General features: G+C 40.2%; 1 protein-coding gene across 1 annotated transcript; it reads right to left on the reverse strand.

Moving 5' to 3' along the window:
* Nucleotides 1–762: 762 nt before the first annotated feature.
* Nucleotides 763–26,078, reverse strand: CUNHXorf58 (chromosome unknown CXorf58 homolog). The gene is made up of 9 exons (XM_019433553.2): nt 25,813–26,078; nt 22,771–22,912; nt 21,628–21,727; nt 19,496–19,590; nt 19,024–19,135; nt 12,752–12,883; nt 4,033–4,262; nt 1,730–1,892; nt 763–1,197 (listed from the first exon to the last, which is right to left on the reverse strand). The coding sequence occupies exons 2-9, from the start codon at nt 22,893–22,895 to the stop codon at nt 1,009–1,011; spliced, it is 1,146 nt and encodes a 381-aa protein (XP_019289098.2). The 5' UTR covers nt 22,896–22,912; nt 25,813–26,078; the 3' UTR covers nt 763–1,008.
* Between the last annotated feature and the right edge of the window lie 2 nt (nt 26,079–26,080).

Genomic DNA, 26,080 nt, shown 5'->3' on the forward strand with positions numbered 1-26,080 from the left:
GCTGACAGCTCGGAGCCTGGAGCCTGCTTTGGATTCTGTGTCTCCCTCTCTCTCTGTCCCTCCCACGCTCATGCTCTGTCTCTGTCTCAAGAATAAACATTTAAAAAATTTTTTAAAAAGAGAGGATGTTTTAAAAGCAAATGAGATCCATTTATAGGCTGCTTTGCCTGAGTTAAATCAGCAGTCGATCTTCACATTTTAAATTTTAAACCAAATAAAAAATTGTATTTTTATAGTTCAATAAAGAATACACTTTGTTTAATTATCATAGCTGCTGGTAAGGTTTGATATAATCCAATAGCCTAGATCACAAGAAGTATCAATAATTTATACTATATCAGGAATAAAATTATCAATTCAAAAGGAAATTGATGAATATTCCTCAAAACAATTTTAATATTTGAAAAATATTCACATACAACTTGAAAGCATGCACAACGTTCTGCCCCAGGTCCTTAGGATCCTGGATAATGATTAGGTATGCTATGTCATGCCTACTGTAGCAAAAAATTCATTATTATTTTTATTATTATTTAGAATAGGTCTATCACAAGGTGCTCTGTGAAGACAACATGCCAGTTTAAAAAAAAAAAAGGAACTGGAAGCTGACTCAAGAGCAACCTTTTCTTCTGTGAATTCTGATATTTATGCTAAGCATGACCTGTTCAGATGCTTTTCAAAAATGAAGGAAAATCAAAAAAAAAAAAAAAAAAAAAAAAAAAGAAGGAAAAATCAAAATTGAATAAAAATTCCAGGGACTAATTTGCACATCATTTCTTGACTCAAACTGTATACAGCTAGTTCGAGGGCATCTACTAGAAATAATTTATTCAGATTAAAATTTTGTCAGTAAAAAAAATTTGTACTTCTAGTAATACAAAAAGGGCTTAAGAATCGGTCACACATTTATTTGGTTAAGAGAGCATCCCGAGGGCTTGTGGACATTTCATTGTCCTTTAATACTCATATTAGCAAGACAAGCACATTGTTAAATGATTTGGGTTTCTATCAGTTAGCTGTGCATTGATATGATGGAGAACTATTAATACACAAGCCTTGACACCAGGCAAATAATTCCTTTTCTTCTTTTTTCAATTCCTCATCTGACATGGGTTCAACTTTCATGATGTCAGAAGATGGGGAGGAGAAGACGACTGTCTTTTTTTGCTTTGTACGTGATGTATCTGTCTGTGGTTCCTAGGAAGAATTATAAATAAAAGACGGAAAAAAACTGGTTTTTACTACTTTGTTTTTATAGTGACTGTTTATACTTAGCCTCCTGGTAAAAAACTTAGAGCAGATTCTTTAAGAATTACAAAGTAACACATCAATACGTGCTGGTAGGAATATACTGAGGGCGACTTTACACATACCGCTTTTGTAAGTTTAGATAGAAATGGATTTTGTTTTGACAAAATCACCATTAGCATCGTGCTAAATCGACAGCGTCAACGTACAGAGACGACAGTTTTTCATTGCTGCTGTTGTCGTTCACCACCTCATACTTATGCGGAGCCCAAACAGCCAATATTTATCAGGCTAGCTCTATTGTTGAAGAATTTTTAAAACATGGGGCACCAAGAGGAACATAGCTTTAGACTATCTAAGTAGATACCAAAGGCATTTCAACCTTCACCTTGGAGATAAGGAAAATTCTACTTATAGAAGTAGAATTACTTACAGTTTGAATAGTGTACAAAACAATGAATTCAGTACAAGTTCAACTTACAGTCCCCACAGAAGCATTTTTTTCTTTAGCCATCTTGTAAGCTTTTTTCATTTTTTCAACCTTCATTTGAGCTTGCTTAGATCGACGACCCAGATGTTGAATTTGACTCTGCTGTTGGTAGAGCCCATACAAAGGTTGGATAGTTGGAAAGGATGAAGGGCATCTAGAAAAGATTTGTATTATAGGCAGAAAAAAATGCACAAAATAACATTTAAATGTAAAGCAATTCCCTATTTTTTTAAAGCATCTTCCAGCAAATGTATCATAGACCTCAGTTTTTGGAGCAGTACTGCATGTAACTTTTTAGGCCAAAGTTATCATTTCTGCTTAAATTCCACAGCACAGTTCCTTATCTGTCACCTATGAAGGTGTATAAATGAGGACGTGGACCACAATGATGGTGAAAATGATAAAACATGGTATCAATCTAAAATCCGTTTTCCTGGAAAATACCATGTAGTAGCCACTTGAATCTTTTTTAACACACCATATACTAACACCAAAAAACGAGTAAATTTCATAATGGCTGAAAACAAGCTGTTTTTATCAGTGCTGGGATCAGATACAGGTGGTGCCACCCCCTACGCCTTACCACTGCAAAGCACATAGGCCCAGCTTCCAACTGACAGCATTGGCCTCACTCAGCCCGAGGGCTTGCTTGCGAAAACAAGAGCCCATGTGTGGAGAAAGTGCCCGAGAATTACTACCTCACCTCCTAAGCAGTCCTTAGCCAATGACTGCTGCACATTGGCGTATACATATCCCAGCTCCCTTGCCCCCGCAGAATAAGTTGAGTCACGTGTTCTACAATGGCTTGGACATTCCCGGGAGGGATTAAACTCCACTTACCCGCAGAGATAACCTGTTTGCTGACACACACTGTTTCGGCAGCCTGCCCCTCCCTGTTTCCCTTCCATGGATGGTTCTGGGGTCACCTCCCAGATAAACTACTCATATTCAAATCTTTGATCTCCCAGGAGATCCCAAACTAATACTGCGTTCATAGAAACCTGTAAGAAAACACTTTTACCTCTTTAATTGATTTAGAATTTGGCTACTTAATTTGGCTCTTCCAGTGACTCATCTTAGCCAATCAATGGCAAGGGTTCAAATAGCAAGGAGCCGAGGGTATACATCATTTATTTGGCCTTGGTGGTAATAGGGTTAAGTTCTATATTCAGTGCTTATATGGATGAGTTAGAGAAAGTCTATTTCATGATGACAGACTGCCCCCTACACCAGGCCATCTGTCTGGCAAATGTATACCCTTGATCATAAAATATATGGGCTAAATTATATTATTGGGGCAGCACCACTCATCTCTAGCCCTGAAAAAATCCAGCGCATTTGCCTGATACTGGGTCACCAGTGTCTTCTTCATGTACTGAGTATTTTTTTCCTTTCAAGTATGACTCTGTGGAAATTGACTACCAATACATCCTCTTCAATCTGATTACCTCTTTCTTTTTCTTAAGAAAGAAAGCTCTTCACTTGTAAATAAGATGGGCTAGGTGAAACTTGGAAAGAAAAAAGGAATATAATGAGAGCAGTCGTATTCTGTCCATACTGTTTCAGATCATAATACAGTCTATTTTGCTACAACATGAGTTTCTATAATGCGAATTGGCTCACATGTTATTGCTAAAGAAGGGAATAATGTCACTGTAATTTATATGCAATTTGTCCTCAGCAAGGAGAGCCGGGATAGCAAGAGAATTATAACCTTCGGCAGAAAAGGAAAGAAGGTCCTCAGCCCTGTGTGCCACAGGCAATGGGAGCCCTTTTGGCTGTATTTATGAAAATGAGAATTAGCACCTGCATCTAGGGCCTCTCCCCAGAGTGGCACCCCTCAGCCCACGATCCACCCTTATGGCGCTCCACCATACTCCCCACCTTGAGGGGGTTTCGGTTATTGGCAGGTTGCCCGGCCTCTCGTGTCCGCTTACAAGGCAACCACACTAGCCCAGGGCCACACTTCCATCTGCGCTAGCACCGTGCCCACTACCCGCTCTAATTAAAGAGATGCCAGCATTTCCACTCGATCGTTCTACATGTTTTATATTTTCTGTGCTGGCTTCCAGCCATCCTGAGCTGCCTGTCTGCTGGTGCAAGTTATCTCCCCAGGTTCCAATTGTCCTTTTTGTTAGTGTTCTGTTTACAAAGATGCAGAAGTTTGGAGCAATCTGCCCCAACCCTGTTTTTCCCATATGCCCTATTATGATCTTTCATGAGCTATTTGGCAGAAAGTGAACATTTTCAGAAATGCCCCTAGTATCGCAACCCAGGTAAAATGTCACTTTTACCTAACTTCAGAAACAATCCGTAGCTGGTGCTTACGCATCTCTTCCGTTTGTGGCTTCTGTAACAGATACTTCATTTCTTTTTGTAGACGGTGTGAGATTATTCCAGACTCTGCATAATGAACTATGTCATATATTATCATCGTCCTGGGGATGTTTTTGAGGTTTAATTTTCGCCAGTAGTTATTTCTGCCACCATAGGATGCAGGAGTCTCATCCAGAAGACTGGAGTACTATATGGAAACAACAGGTAAGAATGATTGGTTGTGGGTACTCTAGAATGTTTTTAGACACATTTCTCAAGGTTCACGTGTCCAATGTCACTTCATCAAAAAGCATTCCCTGATCCCATCTCTGAACCTTATCAGCAACGTTCTTCTATGGCTTCTTACCGACTACTTGATGTTTTAGTTATCTGTGTACTTAGCTCCCCACCGGAAGTGCGCAGGGTCCTTGTCACGCAGCATCATGTACACAGTACCACACTCACTAACTCTTTATTTAATGCATAAACATTTTAATGGCAAATATATGATCTGCATACCTGGTGGTACTTGTTCCTAACATGCTTAGGTTGAGAGGACATTTGCATAAGCCTTTTCAGAAATAATGAGTTCATCTCTGGTACTAAGGGGCGAATTTCACTATTTTCATTTATAGTATTCGTAGAAATCCCACTGCTATTTATTTTTTGAATTTAAAATATCAAATTAGGAAGGTTAAAATTCAAATATATATAATCAATTCAACCTTATAAAATGTTCATTTAAGAAATAAAAATAGGGGAGATCTAGCAACTGCCCTTACCACGGCAGCCATGATCTCCCTAACGGACACCCAGAACGTTGGAATGGGATTAACAAGATTTGGAGTGTTTTTCCTGTTCTTTGGAATGATTCTCTTTTTTTTTTTTTTAATTTTTTTTAATGTTTATTTATTTTTGAGAGAGAGACTGAATGCGAGTGGGTTAGGGGCAGAGAGAGAGGGAGACACAGAAGCAGAAGCAGGCTCCAGGCTCTGAGCTGTCAGCACAGAGCCCGACGCGGGGCTTGAACTCACAGACCTCGAGATCATGACCTGAGCCGAAGTCGGACGCCCAACCGACTGAGCCACCCAGGCGCCCCATGATTCTCTTTTTTGACAAAGCACTACTGGCTATTATAAATGGGCTTCTTTCCTGTGGTCACTGGCTTTATTAGAAGAGTGCCAATCCTTGGATCCCTTTTGAATTTACCTGGAATTAGATCATTTGTAGATAAAGTTGGTAGCAACAATATGGTATAACAACAAGTGAACTGAAGACTCATTTAAAATATTGTATTATATATAAATCCTTTGAGGAATATTCAGCACAAAATGAAATGACATGAAATAGCTTGTAATGTTCTTTACAGAAGTTTAAAACGTACAGTCTACAAAGTACCAATAGCAGTTAACAAAGAAGAACTGAGAACAGGCTTCTAATCAAGTGATTTGAGAAGTCAGCGAGCAAACTAAAGGAGATGAAATCTATGTTACAATACTTATTGAAACTCTTGAAGGCGATTTTTATTGTTTATCCACAATGTGTGAAACACAGCTGTCCTTGGAGAACTGCAGTGCCTGTTTCTTTCCTTTTTATTTTGAGGGTGCAGGAACACGCACAGGCATTTGCTTTTTAGAAATATCCACTGGAATGGCAAAAATATTTCTAGTTGCACTGTGTCTCTGAAAGTGATGCATGAGTTAGCTTGGATTATGTCATTTTAATGTATTAAACCCAAGGAAAACCCAGTTTTGATGGATGAATCACCTTTTTTTAATATATAAACGTATGGCTAAAATAAAACATTGGTGGTTCTTCTGATCCCTAATATTTTAAAGCCAGATGAAAACCTGAACTAGATATTCACTGTTGGAATACACAAAGGTCATTTATTCTTTATAAACGAACACTCAGAACTACTCATGTGTCTTGAGAGTCTGACTTGAATATCTGTATCCTACATTATATGTAAGCATCTAACAAAAAGAGTTCTTGACCATGAAGTAGTCTGTTACATTGAATAGTCTTTTATTTAAGATACTAAATGATGCAAACCTAATGGATTTTTCCATGTCATGGTGTTTTCCTTTCTTTCTTTCTTTCTTTCTTTCTTTCTTTCTTTCTTTCTTTCTCTTTCTTTCTTTCTTTCTTTTTTATTTTAGCAGTGGTTTTACTATTTTGCTTTTCATAAATCGAATAACTATTGGTAATGTTTACTTTAAGATGTAATATGTTAAAAGGTTAAACTTATAGGTATTTGTTAAGGGCTTTTCATGTAAGGCCGAGTTTTCCTTTATTTTTAGCCTTTTCATAACATAAAAATCAATACACATGATGAATGCTTCATAAGATGCTTCGTCTTGAGTTCATGGAGAAAATATCTGAATTCACATGCTAAAGTTAGTTTACAGTAATTAAATGGGCTATAGTTTCTTAAAAACATGACACTAAAAAAATGTGTTGTTTTTTCTACTATTGATGCTTGACTGGCAGTAAGAAACAGTAGTTGTTTCTTGGTAGTTTTCCAAGCTGGCAGCTTTTCTGGTAGATGTAAGAACACATTTCAACAGCCATAGTACTGTTTGTTTTACCACTAATGACTGCACTATTTACCTTTTTTTTTAACAGTTGCAAAGCTTTTTAATGCGCAAAATTATAATTTAAATCTGTGATTTTTATTTACAAACATGTCTAAAAAATATATCATAGATTGCATTATTTTTGTATGCACAATGCACAAAGAACTCCCATTTTTGCTTGTCAAAAGAAGGAAAGACTTGGTCCACAGTTTAATAGTTCAGTCTTGTGGATTACTGTCTTTTGGTACTGGCATTTGACTTATGACATAATCAGTGAAACTAGATGATATTGACAAAATGAGACTCCTACCTCAATAGTTCATGGAATAATAAAAGACCTAGTGTTGTGTCTAATGTTCTTCAAAAAAGTAATATCCTCATTTGGAGAGTGTCAGATATATACATATTTTGGGGATCGACTTCAACAAGTTGCCCTGTAGGACTCTTCTACATATTTTTGACTGATCCATATTATTTTCAGTGGCTAGATAATTCTACCTTTTTAGAACAAGAACAGTATCTGTTAATGTAATGAACATTTGTATTATTTAGCTCCTTTGTAGACATGAATTTCTACCAAAATGTTCTTTGCACCGTAACAGATAACTTTTTCAAAATCTTATTTCATAAGCATTATTAGAAGTTGTGTAAAGGATTTGATAATTTCCCAGTCCTTAGTAAGATTGAGGGGCTGGAGCAGTTTTCAGTTTTCAAAGAGCCAACAGTTAATCTCAAATTTGAGTTTGGGACTGCTTGGCAGCGCTATTTCTTATTCAGAACCACTGATGAGGCTCTATTTTTAAACATATTAGTCTTCTGACAGAAATCACTGTACATTGTATTGTTTCTTCCTTTCCAAAATGAGCCTTCTTTGTGACAAAAATGTACTTTGATTATTGCTATACAGATGGAGGAAAAGGTCTAATACTACCTAGCCTTAAGTGTACCTGGCACTGTTCAAATGTATTTTCTGTAACACAAACATTCTTGCAATGTTTTTCTTTTCCCCTTATAAATTGTAATTCCTGGAATAGTGCTGCTTTAAAAAGTCTCAGAGTCATTTTATATGATCTAACAATGGAATATTGTAAATACACTAGTCTTACCTCTCAATAAAAGGGTACTTTTCTGTCAAAGAAAGACAGAAAGAAAGAAAGAAAGAAAGAAAGAAAGAAAGAAAGAAAGAAAGAAAGAAAGAAAGAAAGAAAGAAAAAAGAAAGAAAGAAAGAAAAATAGGGCCAGGGGAGCCCAGGTGGCTCAGTTGGTTAGGTGTCCAACTTTGGCTCAAGTCATGATCTCGCGGTTCGTGGGTTCGAGCCCCGCATCAGACTCTCTGCTGTCAGTGGAGCCTGCTTCAGATCCTCTGTCCCCCTCTCTCTCTGTCCCTCCCCAACTTGTGTACCCACACTCTTCTCAAAAATAAATTTAAAACTTAAAAAAAAACTTTAAACAAACAAATAAATAAGTAAATAAATGGAATAGGGCCAAAGGATCTACAATGCTGGGAAATAGAGTATCAGCTAGGCATTTAGGGTATCTCTCTCTCTCTCTGTCTCTCTCTCTCACACACACACACACACACACACACACACACACACACACACACACAAGCAGTCTTTCTTTTGATTATTTAGGCAGGTACAAATTTTAATTACTACCATTTGATTGAATAAGCCCAGTCCTCCAACAACACTTTCAATTTCAGTTTCCATAGTGTAAGTTAGTAATTGTATAAAATGCAAACTTTGCTGAGAGCTCTTCAGTCCATAGGTCACTACATAAATAACAGATGTGTGTAGTGATTAGTGACAAATCAGGTCGCTTCTTCCAAAATGTGTCACTGATTGGTCACCGAGGATCTGTTTTGTTCAGTTCACACAGAGACAGCAAAGTATGTAGTTGTATCACCTCTTTGTCTCCCAGTGATAAACCCATGTGACATTTACCAAAAAAATATATATATAATAAAACAAAAATAAAAGATAATCAAAAGAACAGGCCAACAGAGAAACACAAAGTGATAATGTTGGAAATGTAAATGGAGTTCTACAAGAAATAGGTGACCAAGGGGATACTGACATTGCCATCATTCAAGAGCTTGTGGCTGGGCAGCTAGAGGAACTTGGTGAAGGTGAATTTACCAGCATAAATGAGGAAAGTGGTTGTGACAACAAGGATGAAGCTGGCCCAGAGGAAGTGACACTGAAAAAAAGATACTTCACATTACAAGAACTCTGAGATTTCACAACATTTAAAGCGTAGGGGTTCCCCGGGTGGCTCAGTCAGTTAGGCGTCCGACTTCAGCTCAGGTCATGATCTCATGGTTCATGGGTTCGTGCCCCATGCCGGGCTCTGTGCTGACAGCTCAGAGCCTGGAGCCTGCTTCAGATTCTGTGTCTCCCTCTCTCTCTGCCCTTCTCCCATTCATGCTCTGTCTCTCTGTGTCTCTCAAAAATGAATAAATGTTAAAAAAATTTTTTTAAAGTGCAAAGGACAGGGGCACCTGGGTGGCTCAGTCGGTTGAGCGTCTGACTCTTGATTGCAGCTCAGGTCGTGATCGAGCCCCATGCCAGGTTCTGCGCTAACAGTGTGGAGCCTGCTTGGGATTCTCTCTCTCTATCCCTACCCCGCTCTCTCTCTTTCTCAAAATAAAGAAACAAACATAAAAATTTTTAAAAATAAAGTGCGAAGGATAAAATGTTGGTAGGTAATCTAAACTTAGGAAGGAGTAGGACAATTCACCAAGGCATAGAAAAGATGCTCACTCCGTATTGTAAGTTACACGAGAAGAAGAAGAGGCAAGTGCAGTTGAAACTACTGCTGATAAACTGTTTTTTAAAGCTTTATTGGGATTCACATCCCATACAATTCACCTATTTAAAGTATACAATGCAATGGTTTTTAGTATATTTACAGTTTATATGTTTTTTACAAAGAAATGAAACACTCTTGATCCTCAATGTTCCTAATGTTTTAAATTATAGGGTGATAAATGTTTTGCTTTTTTTCCATTTTCCTATATAACAGATAGCAAGAGAGTTTTTAATGTTTTGATAAGATTTAAAAAAAATTTTTTTAATGTTTATTTTTGAGAGAGAGAGAGAGAGAGAGAGCGCAACAGCAGGGGAGGGGCAGAGAGAGAGGGAGACACAGAATCTGAAGCAGGCTCCAGGCTCCGAGCTGTCAACAGAGCTCGACGAGGGGCTCGAACCCACATACTGTGAGATCATGACCTGAGCCGAAGTCAGACGCTTAACCAACTGAGCCACCCAGGTGGCCCATTGAGAAGATTTTTTTTAAAGGCATGGCACAATCATGATTTTTCTCATTGATTATTAAATTTGCTTTGCACAGTTTCAGCTTGCACGATCTTTTTTTTAAAAAGATTTTATCATTAAGAAATTTCTACACCCGATGTGGGGCTCGAACATACAACCCCGAGATTAAGAGTTGCATGCTCCACCAACCAACCAGCCAGGCACCCGTGCATGGTCATTTTTAGGGCCCCGCACTACGGTGTGAAGTGAGCACTGTTTTACTTGCTGAGAGTGGAGCAGTAAAATGGGTAGACACCTCAGAACCATCAATGACCTGCTCTAAACTTAGCTATGTGACCTTGGGCAAGTTTTTAAAAATCTTGTTAAACTCCATGTTTCTCATCTGTTAAAGGGTCACATAATTCACAAATTTGAAGATTGAAGGAGATAATAAGCAAACGAAGAGCTAAAAACAGTGCTGTGTCCATAAAGGGCTCAAAAAATGTCAGCAATCATCATGTCTCTCTCTCCCAATATGTCTATCTGGGGACTTCTTTCTATGACACCAATCCTTGGCTTAGCCACAGTCTGCAAGTACGTGACCCATGTCCTTAGCAAAGACAGTCGGCATCCCCAAGCACTACTTATTTCCCGGTTCAATTCTCTCATTTTCCAGGTTAAGGCTCTAAAGGAAAGAAAACACAACTGAGAGTCTCTAAGGCACGGCAGTAATTTCATGTGTCACACTGACACAAGTGAGTGAATAGTTAAGTTATTATTATGAGCCAGAATTTTGGGATCCCTTGTTTCTTTAGGACTTGTAAAATGGCGGTAATAATAGTACCTACCTCTTAGGATTGTTATGAGAACAAAAGGAGTTGGTATTACAGTAGCGTTTGCTATTATTATTATTTAGGTATCTAGTTTACGTTCACTGATTTAGCACTGCTGTCCAACCTGTTATGCAGACCAGAAACCGAGGAGCCATGCCCGGCACCTTCCCTTAGCTTGCCTCCCTGTCACCAAGGCTCCACTCATTTTATTCTCTAACTATCTCTTGTGTCTCTAGCCTCACGGCCCTCAACCAAGAGACCACCATCTCTCCTGAAGCACAGCAGAAGCATCCAAACTAGGAGAAAGCTCTTGCTGTCTGTCCTCAAATCCATCCTGTACACTGCAGCCGCATGGGTCTCTTCACTTACTAGATTAGATTACCTCATTTCTTAACACACTGTACCAGCTTCTAGTTGGACACAGGATGAAAGAAAAGAAAAACACCTCACTATGGTCCAAAGGCCTGCCTGAAGCTCTCTTACCAGCCCTCCGGGCCACCGACATACCAAACCCTCTGCTCTCTCTTCTCCAGCCCCACAGACCTGCTTTCAGGCCCTGCATTTCTTCCTGCCACAGAGTCTCTGCCTGGGGCGCAGCACCTGCTCAGCCCCAGACTGAGGCTGTGACACATTGTTGATTGCCTGCCCGTCAAGCATTTCCCACTTCTCCCTTGCCTCCAGAGCCCTGTTTTGTTTTGTTTTGTTTTGTTTTGTTTTTCCAAGTATGGAACAGTAATATGTTCCAGGAAGGAGGGCCCCAGCATATGAACCATGATTGTTCTAAGTCAATCATGGAAAACGGTCCCACGTCCCTTTATCAGTGATTAGTTTAGGGGGAGCATGTGATCCAGTTCTGACCAAAGGAACCAGAGGGGAAGTCTGCTGGGGGCTTCTGGCAAAGATTTTTCTTCTTGAGATAAAAAGGAGAATTACGCTTAGGAGTCCCCTTGTTCCTGCCTTTGAAGGAGGTTGAGAACGTGATAGGCATCTTGTTACCATGTGAAGGAAGAGAAGAGCACTGGAATGAGCTGACCCAGAGCCCTGACGTCCTGGGGCTGCTGCATTAGCTAGCCCAGGACCCACCTACCTGTGCACTTCGGACATGGGACAATAAACGTCCTTTGTTGTCTAAGCCTCTTGTGGCTGGGAACATTCTGTTACTAGCAGCACACAGCATCCAAACAATAATCGGACCCTTCATTACCAGGCCAAATCTCCATCTTGCACTATTTTAGCACCATGTATTTGAGTTTTTGACTTTTTTACTGAGATAAAATTCACGTAATCTAAAATTCACCATTTTAATCATTTTAAAGTATACAATTCAGTCTAAATAAACATTGTATCACTACTATCTAACCACAAAACATTTCCATCACCCCCAAAAGAAAGGCCACATTCAGTAGCTATCACTCCCCAAATGTAAAAAGCCAAATATTATACGATTCCATTAATAGAAACTACCCAGAATAGGTAAAGCAGAGACAGGGAGACAGAAAGCAGATCCGTGGTTGATAAGGGCTGGAATGATGGAAGAATGGGGAGTGACAGCTTAATAGATACGAACTTTCCCTTTGGGGTGACAAAAAGGTTCTGGAACTAGATGGGGGTGGTGTTTGCACAACATCATGAATGCATTTAATGCCAGTGAATTGTACCATTTAAAATGGTAAATTTTGGGGGTGCCTGGGTGGCTCAGTTGGTTAAGCATTCAACTCTTGATTTTGGCTCAGGTCATGATCTCACAGTTTGTGAGTTCAAGCCCCATGTCGGGCTCTGCAATGACAGTGTGGAACCTGCTTGCAATTCTCTCTCTCTCCCTCTCTCCCTGCCCCAACCGCCCTCGCTCACTCACACGCGCTCGCTCTCTCTTTCAAAATAAATCAACAATAAAATGATAAAATGGTAAATTTTATATTGTGTGTATCTTGTTACAGTGAAAAACATGTATGATCCTTTCTTCTTGGAGTAGAAGGCCAGAGCCTTTTTTAAATTGTTGTTTCTAATATCTAAATCTCAATTCCTTACTTGCATGTAATCTTGCAGGGTGACAATATCAATTTCATCAGTTATTTTGAACTTCTGGAAAAAACGTTCCTCTTCCATAACTTGATGACAAAATCTCCTTTTCCCCATTATTTTGCAAGCATCGGCCACTGCCTATAAAGAGAATAGAAAATAGACTTTTAAAACAGTAGTATAATAGCAGTAATTACCAGTGCACGATTCACATATTGCTTCTGACAAACACATCAAATGTTGTTCCTTCCTTCTGGCAGCTTGCTGGTCAATAAAAATACTGTATTTACAAAGAAAAGACTGTATAGGAATTTTTAAACCACTTAAAATTTGTTTCCATAACCATGTCTACATAGTTTTAAAACGTAGGTGGAGCAGTAATGAGTTTACAATTCTCAGAGAAACACGTTTTTTTTTTTTAATCTGTTTTTCCCCCTCAAAAAAACCCATTCTTTTCCCTTAAAAAAACACAACAAAACAAATCTCTAAAGTCACTCATGCTGTCAAGGCAAAGAAAACGTCCTTGGTTGTTACATAGGTCGCCCTGGGAACTGCTCTGAAAGGTGTCACCGGGTGCCTCTCTTTCATGTGTTAGCTAATCCCTCACCCCCAAATGGAAACACGGACATTTCAGATTGCTTAGACTTCCCTCTGTTTCACACTTCATTCTCAGGGGCCAGAGAGTAGCAAAGCAGTTTTTTTTCAGTCCGAACTGTCAGCATTTTATACTCAAGGAAAGCACCTGAGAGGGCAGAGGTACAGGAATGACAGTAAGTGCAGAGGACCAGATCCCATCCGGCCCTATTTGCACCGTACCCTTCCACATACACCCATCCTTTGCTAAGCGCTATACATAGACTGTGAGTAGAGACTTAAGTACTCCCCACCCTTGTTCCCACCCCCCATAAGTATGTGCTGACTCTTCTAACACATATTTATATTACATATCTGTGCTTCTGGCCACAAAGCATATGCTTATGAGAAGGGAGACTGGTGTAGATGAAAATCCAAATATCTTTAGATTCCAGATTAGTCTCTCCTTTCCTTTGTATCTCAGGATGTGTATTTGTGAAAGCATGGGAACTCCGTGTTATAAGGCTGATAGGAGGGTGGCTGAGACGAGATCGAAATCTGGAATCTCTGTTCTTTTTTACTTAACATACAATGTAACAATGAGCCTGAATGTATTTCCCATTTCAATTTTTATTTTTGGTATTGAGAATATTCCTTTTTAAGTTTTTCTAATTCCAAAGCTTAAAACACAGACACGTATGGAAAAGGAAAGAATATTCAAATGGTTGTAGTTTTATTCCTAATGCGCTACCTGCAAGGGACAGAAACAGCTTATGTGATGGAACCTTCCTTTAGGCAGATCATCTTTGTTTTCCATTTCATTAGTTTCTTTATACACTATGCCTCTAAAGAGAAGGCAGGATTGGCATGTATCTCCATTATGCTTTCTTGCAATTAATTTCCTGTGGGTTCTCATTAACCATCCTCACAGTGATACTAGAGGTAAAAGCAAATAAATTGTACAGTGAACAAGTCTGAAAGCCATATAATTTCTGCTCTGAGGATTTCTTTAGATACAACTATATTTTACTTTAGCTCAAGTTACTTAGTAAGGGTATTTCTTGTCAGTTCTTCCCCTCTCTACTCCACTCAGCCACCACCCACAATCCCTCCCAGCCCTGGTTTCCTTATTTGCACAGCGCCTCAGCTGTGTGGCTCAGCTGTGTCGGGCCCAGCCCAGTATCCAGCCAAAAAAACCCTATGCCTGGCAGCGCAGGGCAGGCTCGCTGCCCACTTGCGACAGGGGTTTGAAAAAAGTTTGCCCTCCGACGGCCAGGATGTTCTTTCTCAGGCATCTGCCGTGTAAGGCCAGATTCGGGAAAGTACTTCTGGGTAGGAAGGGATGGGAGAGAAGAGCCCAGACCCAGGTGAAGGGGAAGGGCGGAAACTGGGCAAGAAGCCCAGGACAGCAGCCAATCAGACTAGAATTCAAGAGGCAGGTTCCATTCTTAGTGGGTGACTCAAAAGGCCCAAGAGGGGCATCTCTAAATGTGACACCTCCCCTGATACCTGGCATCACTGTGGCTCAGAAGCCCCCACAGCCCTGCTGCTGGCCCAGATCCACACCTGCGCTTGTCAAGTTACTCTGCTATCTGAAGTCACTTCCCCGGCCGCCTGGAAATTGACACTCTCGAAACTAGCAAAAGCTGGCATCCCTGCACGGGAACCGTGTTTCTGGTTTGGAGTAGTACAGTGATATACAGGCTCAGAATTGATAAAACCACCACAACCGCTGGTGTTGTTTCAACCTCAAAGTGCGCACAGGGCAGCGGACAGACTGAGAGTATGCAAGCCTCAGCTCTGCCCCTGACAAGCCCCTCCAAGTTCCAGCTTCCTTGCAGTCAGAATGGGAGTAACATGCACCTCACCAGAGTTATCGGGGGGCCGTGGAAGAGAACACATTTAGCAGGCCTCCTGACTCAAGATTGGTTAAGAACGCAGGCTCTGGAGTCAGGATTACTGGGTCTTGATAACGGTTCCTTCGCTTTCTAGATGTGGGACCTTTGGCAAGTTACTTAGTCTTTTAAAACTGAGGATAACAACAGGCTGTACATTCTAGAGTTTATGAGAATGCAATGATAATGCACATGAAATGTTTAACATAGTACTTGATAGTGCTCAATAAGGGCAGCTAATATTAATAATAATGTTTTTCCTTTTTATCTAAATGCCCAATCCTCAAAAAGAACAGGGATCTTCAGTTGAAACTAATGGTTGCTGGATATTAATGTGTGAGAACGGGCAATTACTCAGAGGCATTCCAGGCCATGGTGTGTGCAGCGGGCAACTTTAGTGCTTGTCAGACTCCATTGTACGTAGGGTCATCTGGGGGGGGGGTTCTTGTTAAAATCCAGGTGTTGATTCAGTGGGTCTGGGGTGGGGGCTGACATTCTGCATTGCTAATAAGTTCCAGGGGATGCCGGTGCTGCGGGTCTGTAGATCACACTCTGAGTAGCAAAGCTTTAGAATATTCTAAATATAGTTGGGAGGATGAACTATAGTGACAACCCTCTGAAAATAAGCATTGCTCTGAAAATAGATCATCGAAGTAGGTAACTGAAATGAGATCTCTTTTTGGTACACGTGGCTATCTGATTGTTCTAGCACCATTTGAACTGACTTGGTACCTTTGATGAAAATCAATTGATCATCTATGAGCGGGTGTATTTCTGAATTCTCTATCCTATCTCATTGATCTGTGCATCTCTTTATGCCATCACGACACTGTCAGGATCATTTTAGCTTTTTAAATCTTGAAATCAGCTAATGTAAATCTTTGTCCTTCTCTAAAGTGGTTTAGGCTATTCTACATCCTTTCACTTGTTTTTACTTGTGTGTGTGTGTGTGTGTGTGTGTGTGTGTGTGTGTGTGAGAATACGTGAGAAATACCATTGGGAAATGGTAAGGAAATGAAACTAGAAATGGAAATAACAACTAGGGAAAAGACAGAACAATAACAAAACTCTGTGAAACTCCCCTTCTTCATAAGTGAACTTAGATTACATGTCTGAACTAAAACTGACTTGTTTATTTCATATTAAGAAGTAAGTGGGGACACCTGGCTGGCTGAGTTGGTAGAGCATGTGACTCTTGATCTTCGGGTCGTGGGGTCGAACCCCATGTTGGGTATAGAGATTACTCCAAAATAAAATCTTAAGGAGCACCTGGGTGGCTCAGTCATTCGAGTATCTGACTTGGGCTCAGGTCATGATCTCACGGTGAGTGAGTTCAAGCCCTGCATCAGGCTCTGTGCTGAGAGCTCAGAGCCCAGAGCCTGCTTTGGATTCTGTGTCTCCCTCTCTCTCTGCCCCTCCCCCGCTCTCTCCCTCTCTCTCAAAAATAAATAAACATTTAAATAATAATAATAATAAAATCTTTAAAACAAGAGAAAGTGAACTTAGAAAGTTGGATCAGTTTGCTAAACACACAATTTCTACATTCAAAGGACCTGAGTAGACTTATAGTGAGAAAAATTCTACTCCTACAGGTTTTCTATCAACCATGTATCCAAGTGTTAGCAGAGTTTGTTACAAAGTTGAACTAAAGGGAAAAAGGAATTCTAAACTGTTCTCTTGTGTTCTGATCATTTAAATCCCCTTAGAATATTTAGTGAAAAACTCAAACTAAATAGTGCTATCACATTTTTATAATAAGATCAAAAATTTTTAAAAATATATTTGTGTGAGTATTTTTTATGGAAAAAAAGGAGACACAGTAAACTATTAACAGTGATCACCCCAGGAAAGTGAAAGTCACAGCACAGAGAGAAAAGGCATGAGGTGGTTTTCTTTTTAAAAAAATCTCTGTGCTATGGGGCGCCTGGGTGGCTCAGCCGGTTGAGCGTCCGACTTCAGCTCAGGTCACGATCTCACGGTTCGTGAGTTTGAGCCCCGAGTCAGGCTCTGGGCTGATGGCTCAGAGCCTGGAGCCTGCTTCCGATTCTGTGTCTCCCTCTCTCTCTGCCCCTCCCCCATTCATGCTCTGTCTCTGTCTCAAAAATAAATAAACATTAAAAAAAATTAAAAAAAAATCTCTGTGCTATTTCCTTTTTTTCCCAACAGTTACTTTGTAATTTAAATAAAAATTGAATTTATTATACAGCATTTTAATGAGTTTTAATATACACACAGTGCTTTCCAGTCACGAACTCTAAGTTTTTCATTTGCTCCAGCTTGTGGACAGTAGGGGCCACCAAGGGCAGATCCAAGAGAATTTCAGTTCCTGGAAAAGTCTCATTATGTAACCTCAGAAAACCAAGAATTGATGATATTTTATAGGAACAATGACAAGCTCATTCTGTACATAAATGTAGCACGACTTTATTCCTCAAGATGTAGGATAAATATCAACTTTTGCATTTGAAGTTATTCTATATAAATGAACAAATATTGTTTCCGGAACACCATATTCCATATGAAAACACACAGTCCATTTGATACATTCTGAAACTGAATTAAATTTTCTCTGATATTGCCTGAGAACACAGAGAAAAGCAGTCTCTTTTTATTTTCTAATATTCTTCAGAGAATAAATGCCGTACATCCTGAATCTGATCAGAAACTCCCAGGGACACCTGGGTGGCTCAGTTGGTTGAGCGTCTGACTCTTGATTTCTGCTCAGGTCATGATCTCACAGTTTGTAGGTTTGAGGCCCGCATACGGCTCTATGTTGACAGTGCAGAGCCTGCTTGGGATTCTCTCTCTCCCTCTCTGCCCCCCCCCTCCTCAAAATAAATGCATAAATAGATTTAAAAAAAAAAAAAGAAAACTCCCAGGCTGTATGGTCTTCTATCCTGAACACATTCCATTACTGACGATTTCAGATGGACCATACTTTTCATGTAAACTATTTCCAGAAGGCTACAGGAAAATAACCTTTGATGTATGGTTTATAAAAGGCTAAATATAAGAATGCACATGTTTTTCTCAATCATTGTCGTGTATAAAGGCCAAAGGAGCAAAACCTACACTGTAGATCCTTGTTATTAAAAGTAGGGTCCGTGGGCCAGCAGTAGTGGCAGCACCTAGGAACTGGTTAGAAATGCAGAATCACACATCCTGTCCCAGAGCTAATGAATCAGAAATTACATTTTTGAAGTTTATTTATTTATTTGGGGGGGAGAGAAGAAGTGGGGGAGAGGTGGAGAACGAGGGGAACAGGGGACTCAAAGCAGGCTCTGTGCTGACAGCAGAGAGCCTGATGCGGGTCTCAAACTCACAAACTGTGAGATCATGACCTGAGCTGAAGTCAGACGCTTAACCAACTAAGCCACCCAGGCACCTCAGAAACTACATTTTAACAAGATTCTCAGATGATTCCTATGCTGTAGATAGAATTACTGTATATATACTGGTATATATACCCAGAACTCAGGGCATTGCAGGGCTCGAACCCATGAACCGTGAGATCACGACCTGAGCTGAAGTCAGACGCTTAAGTGACTGAGCCACGTAGGCGCCCCCAAAATTTTAATACAAAGAAAAGTGATGAGTATTTTTAGAGCCTTATATAAGGAATTCATTCCAAATATTTTTTAGCTGATAAACAGAGACCCTCTTGAAACATAATGCTTAAAAAAATATTACCCGCCTGCTGGGCTGTTTAATGGTGAAATAACTTAGTCTGTACATTTCAAGTGCAATTTAGATACTACATAGATGTTAAGAAGCTAAAGCAACATAAAATGTATATTGTGAAAGAAACATCACCTCACTCGATGGCTTTAAGAATTTTTTTCCACTGAAATAGTTGTAACCATGTCCTTCGGTATGAAGAAAAATTTTAAATACGATGACAGGCGGAAATGTTTCACCACTAAATCTGAAATAAAGACCCAACATTAGTCATCTGGCATCAGGCTTGGGGCTGAGTTACTTCTCCTCCGTAACAGGTAACAAAATGGATTACAGAGGTGAAAGAGTCACACTTTGGTGTGTGGGCTCACAACTATTCTCATTCGTGTGTCAGATTGGACACATCATGGAAAAGGAGCCACTCTCAAGGCAACTTGTGGCCCAAGAGTCATGTCTCTGTTTCTCCACATAATAAATGAAAATAAGAACAACACATTTACTCTGTAATTATACCCTGAGAACTTATGAGGACTTAAGAAAATAAATTTCTAAGGTTTCTTCATTTTAACTAAGTACTTCTTGAAATAAATCAGTATAGAAATATTACCTGAATCTAACTTTACACTTCATGCTAGGATCTTTCACAAGCTCAGCCTCTAAGGGGCTCACTTCCTTCAGTATTTGATGTGTCACACGAAGTTCCTGAAATAGATGATGATGCTATCAATGAAAAATGGTACCCTGCCCAGACGTAATTTACTGAAAATAACAGAGGTGGCATGGTGAAGTGAACAGCACACCAGACTCGATGTTCTAAAGACCCAGGTTCTAGTCTTGGCTCCTCCGTTTATTATCTGTGTAGCCTTGAGTCAGTTACTTCATCCTTTTAGCCTCCAAGTTTGAGTAGGTGTCCCTCCTTGAGATCCCAGGCACTGTTCTTTCCCTCTGACAACACTTTTCACAATGTACTCTAATTAACTATAAACTAATCTGTGTCTTCCACTAGACTGTAAGGGGCGTGAAGGTACGGGATACTGTCTTTTTACTCTATCATGTGTTCTTAGCATTTAATACAGTCCTTGGAATACAGCAGGTGGTTAACAAATATTTGATATTGAATGAATCACTGTAAAATGAGGAAAATAACTGTAATGTCACTAGCTTTTAAGCACCTTTTATATACCACATGCTCTGTTAACGCCTTATATACATAACCTCATTTAATCTTTACACCTCAGCAATATTATTCAAAGATTATTGTTCTCAGCTTTCCAATGAGCAGGCTGAAACTCTGGGAGTGTCTGTAATTTATTCAAAGGCATGCGGGTAATAAATGGACAAGCCAGGATGCAAACATAGATCTCTTTGGCTCTAAAGCCCCCACCCCCTGCCCCCATATGACCCGGCCAACCTTTATGCCTATGACAATCACATAAAAAAGTACACCAAAGGCCTTTTATAATGACAAATCATTATTAATGTAAGGTAGGATCTTGAAGTGTCAGGACAACAGATTTTTTTTAAAAAGAATTAATTTCCTTTTTTCTGTTACCCTAAGCATCTACAGTTATACCAAAACCAGTATTATGATAATTAAATGCCAGTGCCATACATGAAGACAATGAACGGGTAATGGACCTGAACCGGCACCCACTTACCTGAGTGGGTTTTCCCTGAGGTATTCTGCTTACTGGCATCAGAAATGGGTCTGTGGCTCAGATGGTGAAGAAGTGTACAAGCTGCTCAGAGCTGCTAAAACTCCCTTAATGTGACTATCACTAATTACAGACTACTGTAATCAGGGGTGATATGCTTAGAATACTTGGTACTGCATGAAGGAAAGCTTAATACTCCGCTGGCGTTGCCAGAGTTGTTCTTTTGGAGAGTGGAGGTGGGGCATGCCCACCTTTGGGGTGTTTTTGTTTTTGCTTTCGTTTCTGTTTTGTACTTAAATAGGACCATATTACTCACACTGCCCTGAACTTGCCTTTTTTCACTAATGAGCTATCTTAGCTGCCTTTGTTTGTATTGCAGAACCACATGCGAGGCTGCGAGGTTTAACACTACGAAAGCACCAAGGCTTATTTAACTAGCATCCCACAGGTGAACACTCTATGGTTTACTTTCTTTGCTGTTACAAACAATACTGCGATGAAACTGTACATGTGTTGTAGAATGCATTCCTAGAAGTGAGATTGCTGGCTGGAAGGTAAGGGCACTTTTTTTTTTCAACGTTTTTTTTTTTTTTTTTTTTTTTTTAATTTATTTTTGGGACAGAGAGAGACAGAGCATGAACGGGGGAGGGGCAGAGAGAGAGGGAGACACAGAATCGGAAACAGGCTCCAGGCTCTGAGCCATCAGCCCAGAGCCTGACGCGGGGCTCGAACTCACGGACCGCGAGATCGTGACCTGGCTGAAGTCGGATGCTTAACCGACTGCGTGGTAAGGGCACTTTTAATTCAGAGATTTTTCTTGTTGATGATCACTGGCCCACATCTTCAAATAAGAAATCGAAATTTTTAAAAGATCTTATTTTGGTTTCAGAAAAGGAAATGATAGGCACGTCATTTACAAATAAATCCAGAAATATTCATTTAGGGCAATCCTAGAACCGCATGCGTTATTATTAGGTTCAAATAGGACATCAAAAAAAGGTTACATGTTCTATCTTTACTTCACACACCTTTTAGCTTGTAAGTAATTAAATCTTCCAGAGAAAACAAAAAGCAAAATACATACTGCTGCACGAATCGTGTGCTTTAGGAGTTGAAATATTGTTTTGTCCATATGAGATAACCAAGCTCTCTGTATCCTTTGGGCTGAAATATCTTTATTAGTTCTGAGAGGGAACAAAAAGAGGTTAAGATGAGTGAAGTAGTTTCCATTTTCCTAAAATCTTGGGGAACTCTGAATTTCTGCTTCTTCCCCCTGTACCATCCCATCCCCCACCCTAAGACTGACCTATGAGGAACATTTCGATGTGGTAATTGGAACTGGTCATTTGCAGAATCTAGTCAGAATGAGGATATAAAATATTTGAGAATATTTCCCTTGAGATCAAAAAAAAGTCCCAGCTAAAACTGTATCAGCAAAAGCATATATATTATAAATAAAAACGTGTGAAGGGACAAATCTGCTTTCTTGAAACATCCATGACCTAAAATGATTCCATTACAGTTAGTTCTTTAAAACACTGTCCGACTAGTCCAAGTCAATGAAAATAGCATGCAGAATACTCAAAGTTACGGTAGGTCCAATTTTCTTCTGGGAACAGACAACCATGCCCCAAAAAGAGAAACTCCCTTCTTTGATCTTTGCTTGAACCAGGCTCATCCCGTCAGGTCAGGTAAAAGAATTATTTTACTTTTGATCATGTGTCAGTACTAGCGAATTGTAGGGACCACCCTTTCCCAACCCCCACCCCCCCATCCCATCATTACCCCTCACAAGGCTTCATGTAAAGAGAAGTAGGTACTCTTATATAAAGTCACCATTAGCTGGCGAATGCAGACTACAAGACGCAGAGTTGAAAAGGCCTGGAGTATGGAAACAAAGCTTTAAATCCTAGCTGATGCCATTCATTAGCTAGTTAACCTTATGCAAATCACTTACCTTCTCCCAGTGGCTGCTTCCTCACTTATAAAATGTAATAATAAGACTGCTTCACAGTTGTCAGGATCAAAGAAATGTGTGTTAGCATGCTTTGCAAATTATGAAATACCATAATTATTATAATTACTATTCAATTCAAAAGTAATTTTAAAACAGACAAAAAACCCCTCTAATTTATAAAACAAGAAGTGTTTGATGTTAGCTGGGTAAATACCGTATGGAAACTGACCCGTGGTGGAAAATGATAAAGGACGAAAGACAGCTACTTACTGTTGTGCTGCCGTTCCCTTTACAGTATTTGACAAATGCACTTTGTGGTCTTTTCCTGAGCATGGCTTATCTGGTTTCAGAACATCAGTAACTGATGCCTTTGAGAAGCACTTCCAGTGCTTCATTTTCCTGACGAAGTACTCTGAAAGTACACAGATTCGGCATTTGAGGTCATAATCTATATTATTGCACTGTTTGGACAAAACTGAACTGCCATATGGTTGTTGGGCTAATAACAGAACCCTTTACAAAGGAAGGCAACATGGATCTTAATGTTGCTTACAGTTTGCATGCTTTATGTACTGAAAATATTCTGAGGTATATGGAAAAGACAAGTGGATCTATCCATAGCCTTCTAACTGGCCTTCAGTCTCCAGTCTGTGTGTCCTTCTGGGTTCCTCCACACTGCAGCTGAGTTAATCCCGTAGAGCAAGAATCTAGCCTTCTCACTCCCTAACTTAAAATCTTTCAGGGACACTTCATTTCCTCCACATTGAAGTCCACACTCCTTAGAATGGTGTTCCAGACTTTTCTGTCTAGTGTCCAATCTCTCAAACATCAAAATACCAACTTTCATCAGCATTCCTCTCTAGACTGTGAGAACAAGAACTTGTCCCCAAAATTAGTCAATGTCTTACACACCTGTACCACTGATCATGCCATTTCCTCTCCCTGCAGTGACGTCTCCACCACCAGCAAACATGAACTCAGGCTCCAAGACGCCAGCTAATTGATGCCTCTTCTCTGAAGTTTTCCACCCTCTCTTTTTCATACAACTGCTCACCCTGTTTCCAAGGTCCCATAATACCATACACGTTTTTCTTTTACAGTACTTCTCATATTGCATCATAATTTGTTTTCTTGGCGGTCACCCCAATAAGTTTGTTGAGGGCCGGAGGCATCTTGCTAACTATGGAATCTTCCGTGCCTACCGAGAGTGCAGGGTTTTTACATGCTTGCCTGAGAACTTTCTGTCCTGGTTTTATCATGAAATAGCAGTGAGACTTTGGGCAAGTTCCTTAACCTCTCCATAGCTGAGCTCCCTCCATGGTAAAGTGAGAGGGTGTATACTAAATGATTCCACCTTTGGAATCATTGTCAAAGGTTTTCCATCCTTTGACACATTACTCCAATTTGAATGTAGTTCTGAAATTTGAAGTCACTGCTTAGTCTCTTCTACTAAAGCAGGGACTCTTTATCCTTTCTTCTGGTGCCATGGACCCGTATGGACAGACTCTTTTTTTTTTTTTTTAGAGAGAGAGACAGAGCATGAGTTGGGGAGAGGGGCAGAGGGAGAGAGAGAGAATTTCAAGCAGGCTCCATCCCATGACTCTGATATCATGACATGAGTCAAAATCAGGAGTCAGATGCTTAACTGACTGTGCCAACCAATCGCCCCTGGACAGACTCCTTCTAAGAATTATGTTATTTTTTTTAAGTTTATTTGTTTTGAGAGAGAGAGAGAGTGTGTGCACACGTGGAGGAGCAGAAAGAGAGAGAGAGAGAGAGAGAGAGGAGAGAGAATCCCTAGCAGTCTCTGTGCGTGGGGCTCGAACTCACAAGCCATGAAATTATGACCTGAGCTGAAATCAAGAGTCAGTTGCTTGACTGACTAAGCCACCCAGGCACCCCTAAGAATTATGTTTTATAAATTTATAACATAAAACACGTACGATCACAAAGGACTCCACAATTATATTGAAATCACTGTCAAAACATTTTCAAAATCAAAACTATAGGAATTTGTCCTCTTTATGCATTAAATAAAATGAGAGTTCTCAAAACTACTGTACTCGTCAAGAGGTAATGAGCAGAAATGCTATGTCAAGATGTCTGCTACGACTGTACCATTATATGAAAATATCTGTACTTTCTACTGGGGAGAAAGTCGCCAGTACTGCTGATACTACTGTGCTTTACTGCCTACACTATAATTGAAAGAAATGCTAAAGTTCAGCTACAGATGAGTGAAAATAAAGTTATAATTTTTTCCCCATCTAAGTTCATACACCCCCTGAATTAAGAACTCTTACCCTAATTTATCACTATACTTCACACTTTTATATACACGTGACATTCCATTACTGATACAGAGCCTTCAGAGGCTTTTCAATATTTGTCCTTGGGGATATGGATGGGGATGGCTTGGAATATACAAATGTCTGGATCAAGAGAAAATCAGCCCATAACATCTGGGAGTTGGCCTGACACTCACAGCTGGGCTTTGGTGTTACCCTGGCTTCCTAACAACACCCATACCAGAGCAAAGCCGGGCTTCCTTGAATTCGCTCCCACATGACCCAACCAAAGCCCAAATCTTACTATACATCTTTCTAGCACCCCCTTAGTGAGATGCCCCGTTGTGCCAAGTTGTGAGTTTTCCTCGCAGCAATCAGAGATATACTCAACTTGTACAACTACAAGTGGTTGAACACTTGTCTTTGGTCTTGGGCTGGAAGGCAGCGACATGCCACCACACAAACCACAAAAATCTTCCAGATGCCTGCCTGGATGAATTTACACTTTCTATGGGGTGAGGAAGCATAATACAGATTGAAATATGAAACCCTCATTATGAGACACTATAACAATTATTAGGTGAGATCACAGGTTTTAAAGGCAGACTACCTAGGTTTGGATCCCGGGTTCCCACTTTTTCGGTGTGGCCTTGTACAAATTACTTCTCTGTGCCTCGGTTTCCTAATCTACTAAACTGGGACTAATAATCATACTCATCTACCTGGGTTGTTGGAAAGATTAGATGAATATGTGTAAGGAGCTTAGATTAGAGCTGAGCACATAGTAAACACTACGTTAGTTTCTGCTATTCTTGTTAATAAGATAAGTATTCTCATTATTACCTATTTCTAGTAGTATGAAGGGACATGTGATTCCCAGGGACGGGTATACGCTTAAGTATTTTAAAGGGAAAAAAGTCAGGGCCTTTCGAGGGCCTAAAGGACATGGCAAATTATATTAGATTTAAAACCTTAGGAACTTCCACCCCACGGTAAAAAAAAAAAAAAAAAAAAATCTGAAAACCTTTTGTGAGATAAATCCAGGCCCCAGAGGTCGGCGACTTCCGGCCATGAGACTTTCTCGAAGCCGCTCGATACCCGTCGAGCGCCCCCGCCCGGCGTCCTCGGAGCAGAGGATTCCCAGCCCAAGTCGCTGGGCGCCCAATCGCGGCAGCGAAGGCCGATTCCCAGCGCGGCGCGGTGCCCGGCACCTCCCTCCTCGCGCCCCCGCGTGTCGCCCACACGGAGCTCGCGCTTTCCTGCCGCCTAGCAACGGCTGGCGCAGGGGCGGA

This window comes from Panthera pardus, unplaced genomic scaffold (genome assembly GCF_024362965.1).
Source record: "Panthera pardus isolate Hobbes unplaced genomic scaffold, ASM2436296v1 HiC_scaffold_27, whole genome shotgun sequence".
Taxonomy (NCBI): Eukaryota; Metazoa; Chordata; class Mammalia; order Carnivora; family Felidae; genus Panthera; species Panthera pardus.

What these genes read in the sequence shown, in the direction of transcription:
- CUNHXorf58 (XM_019433553.2), bottom strand. Translation starts at nt 22,895, where the DNA reads ATGAAGCACTGGAAGTGCTTCTCAAAGGCATCAGTTACTGATGTTCTG. An exon ending in AAGTGTAAAGTTAGATTCAG is followed by an intron (nt 19,136 to 19,495) that starts GTAATATTTCTA and finishes TCTTTATTTCAG; the next exon opens with ATTTAGTGGTGAAACATTTC. An exon ending in AAAATGCTTCTGTGGGGACT is followed by an intron (nt 1,198 to 1,729) that starts GTAAGTTGAACT and finishes AATTCTTCCTAG; the next exon opens with GAACCACAGACAGATACATC.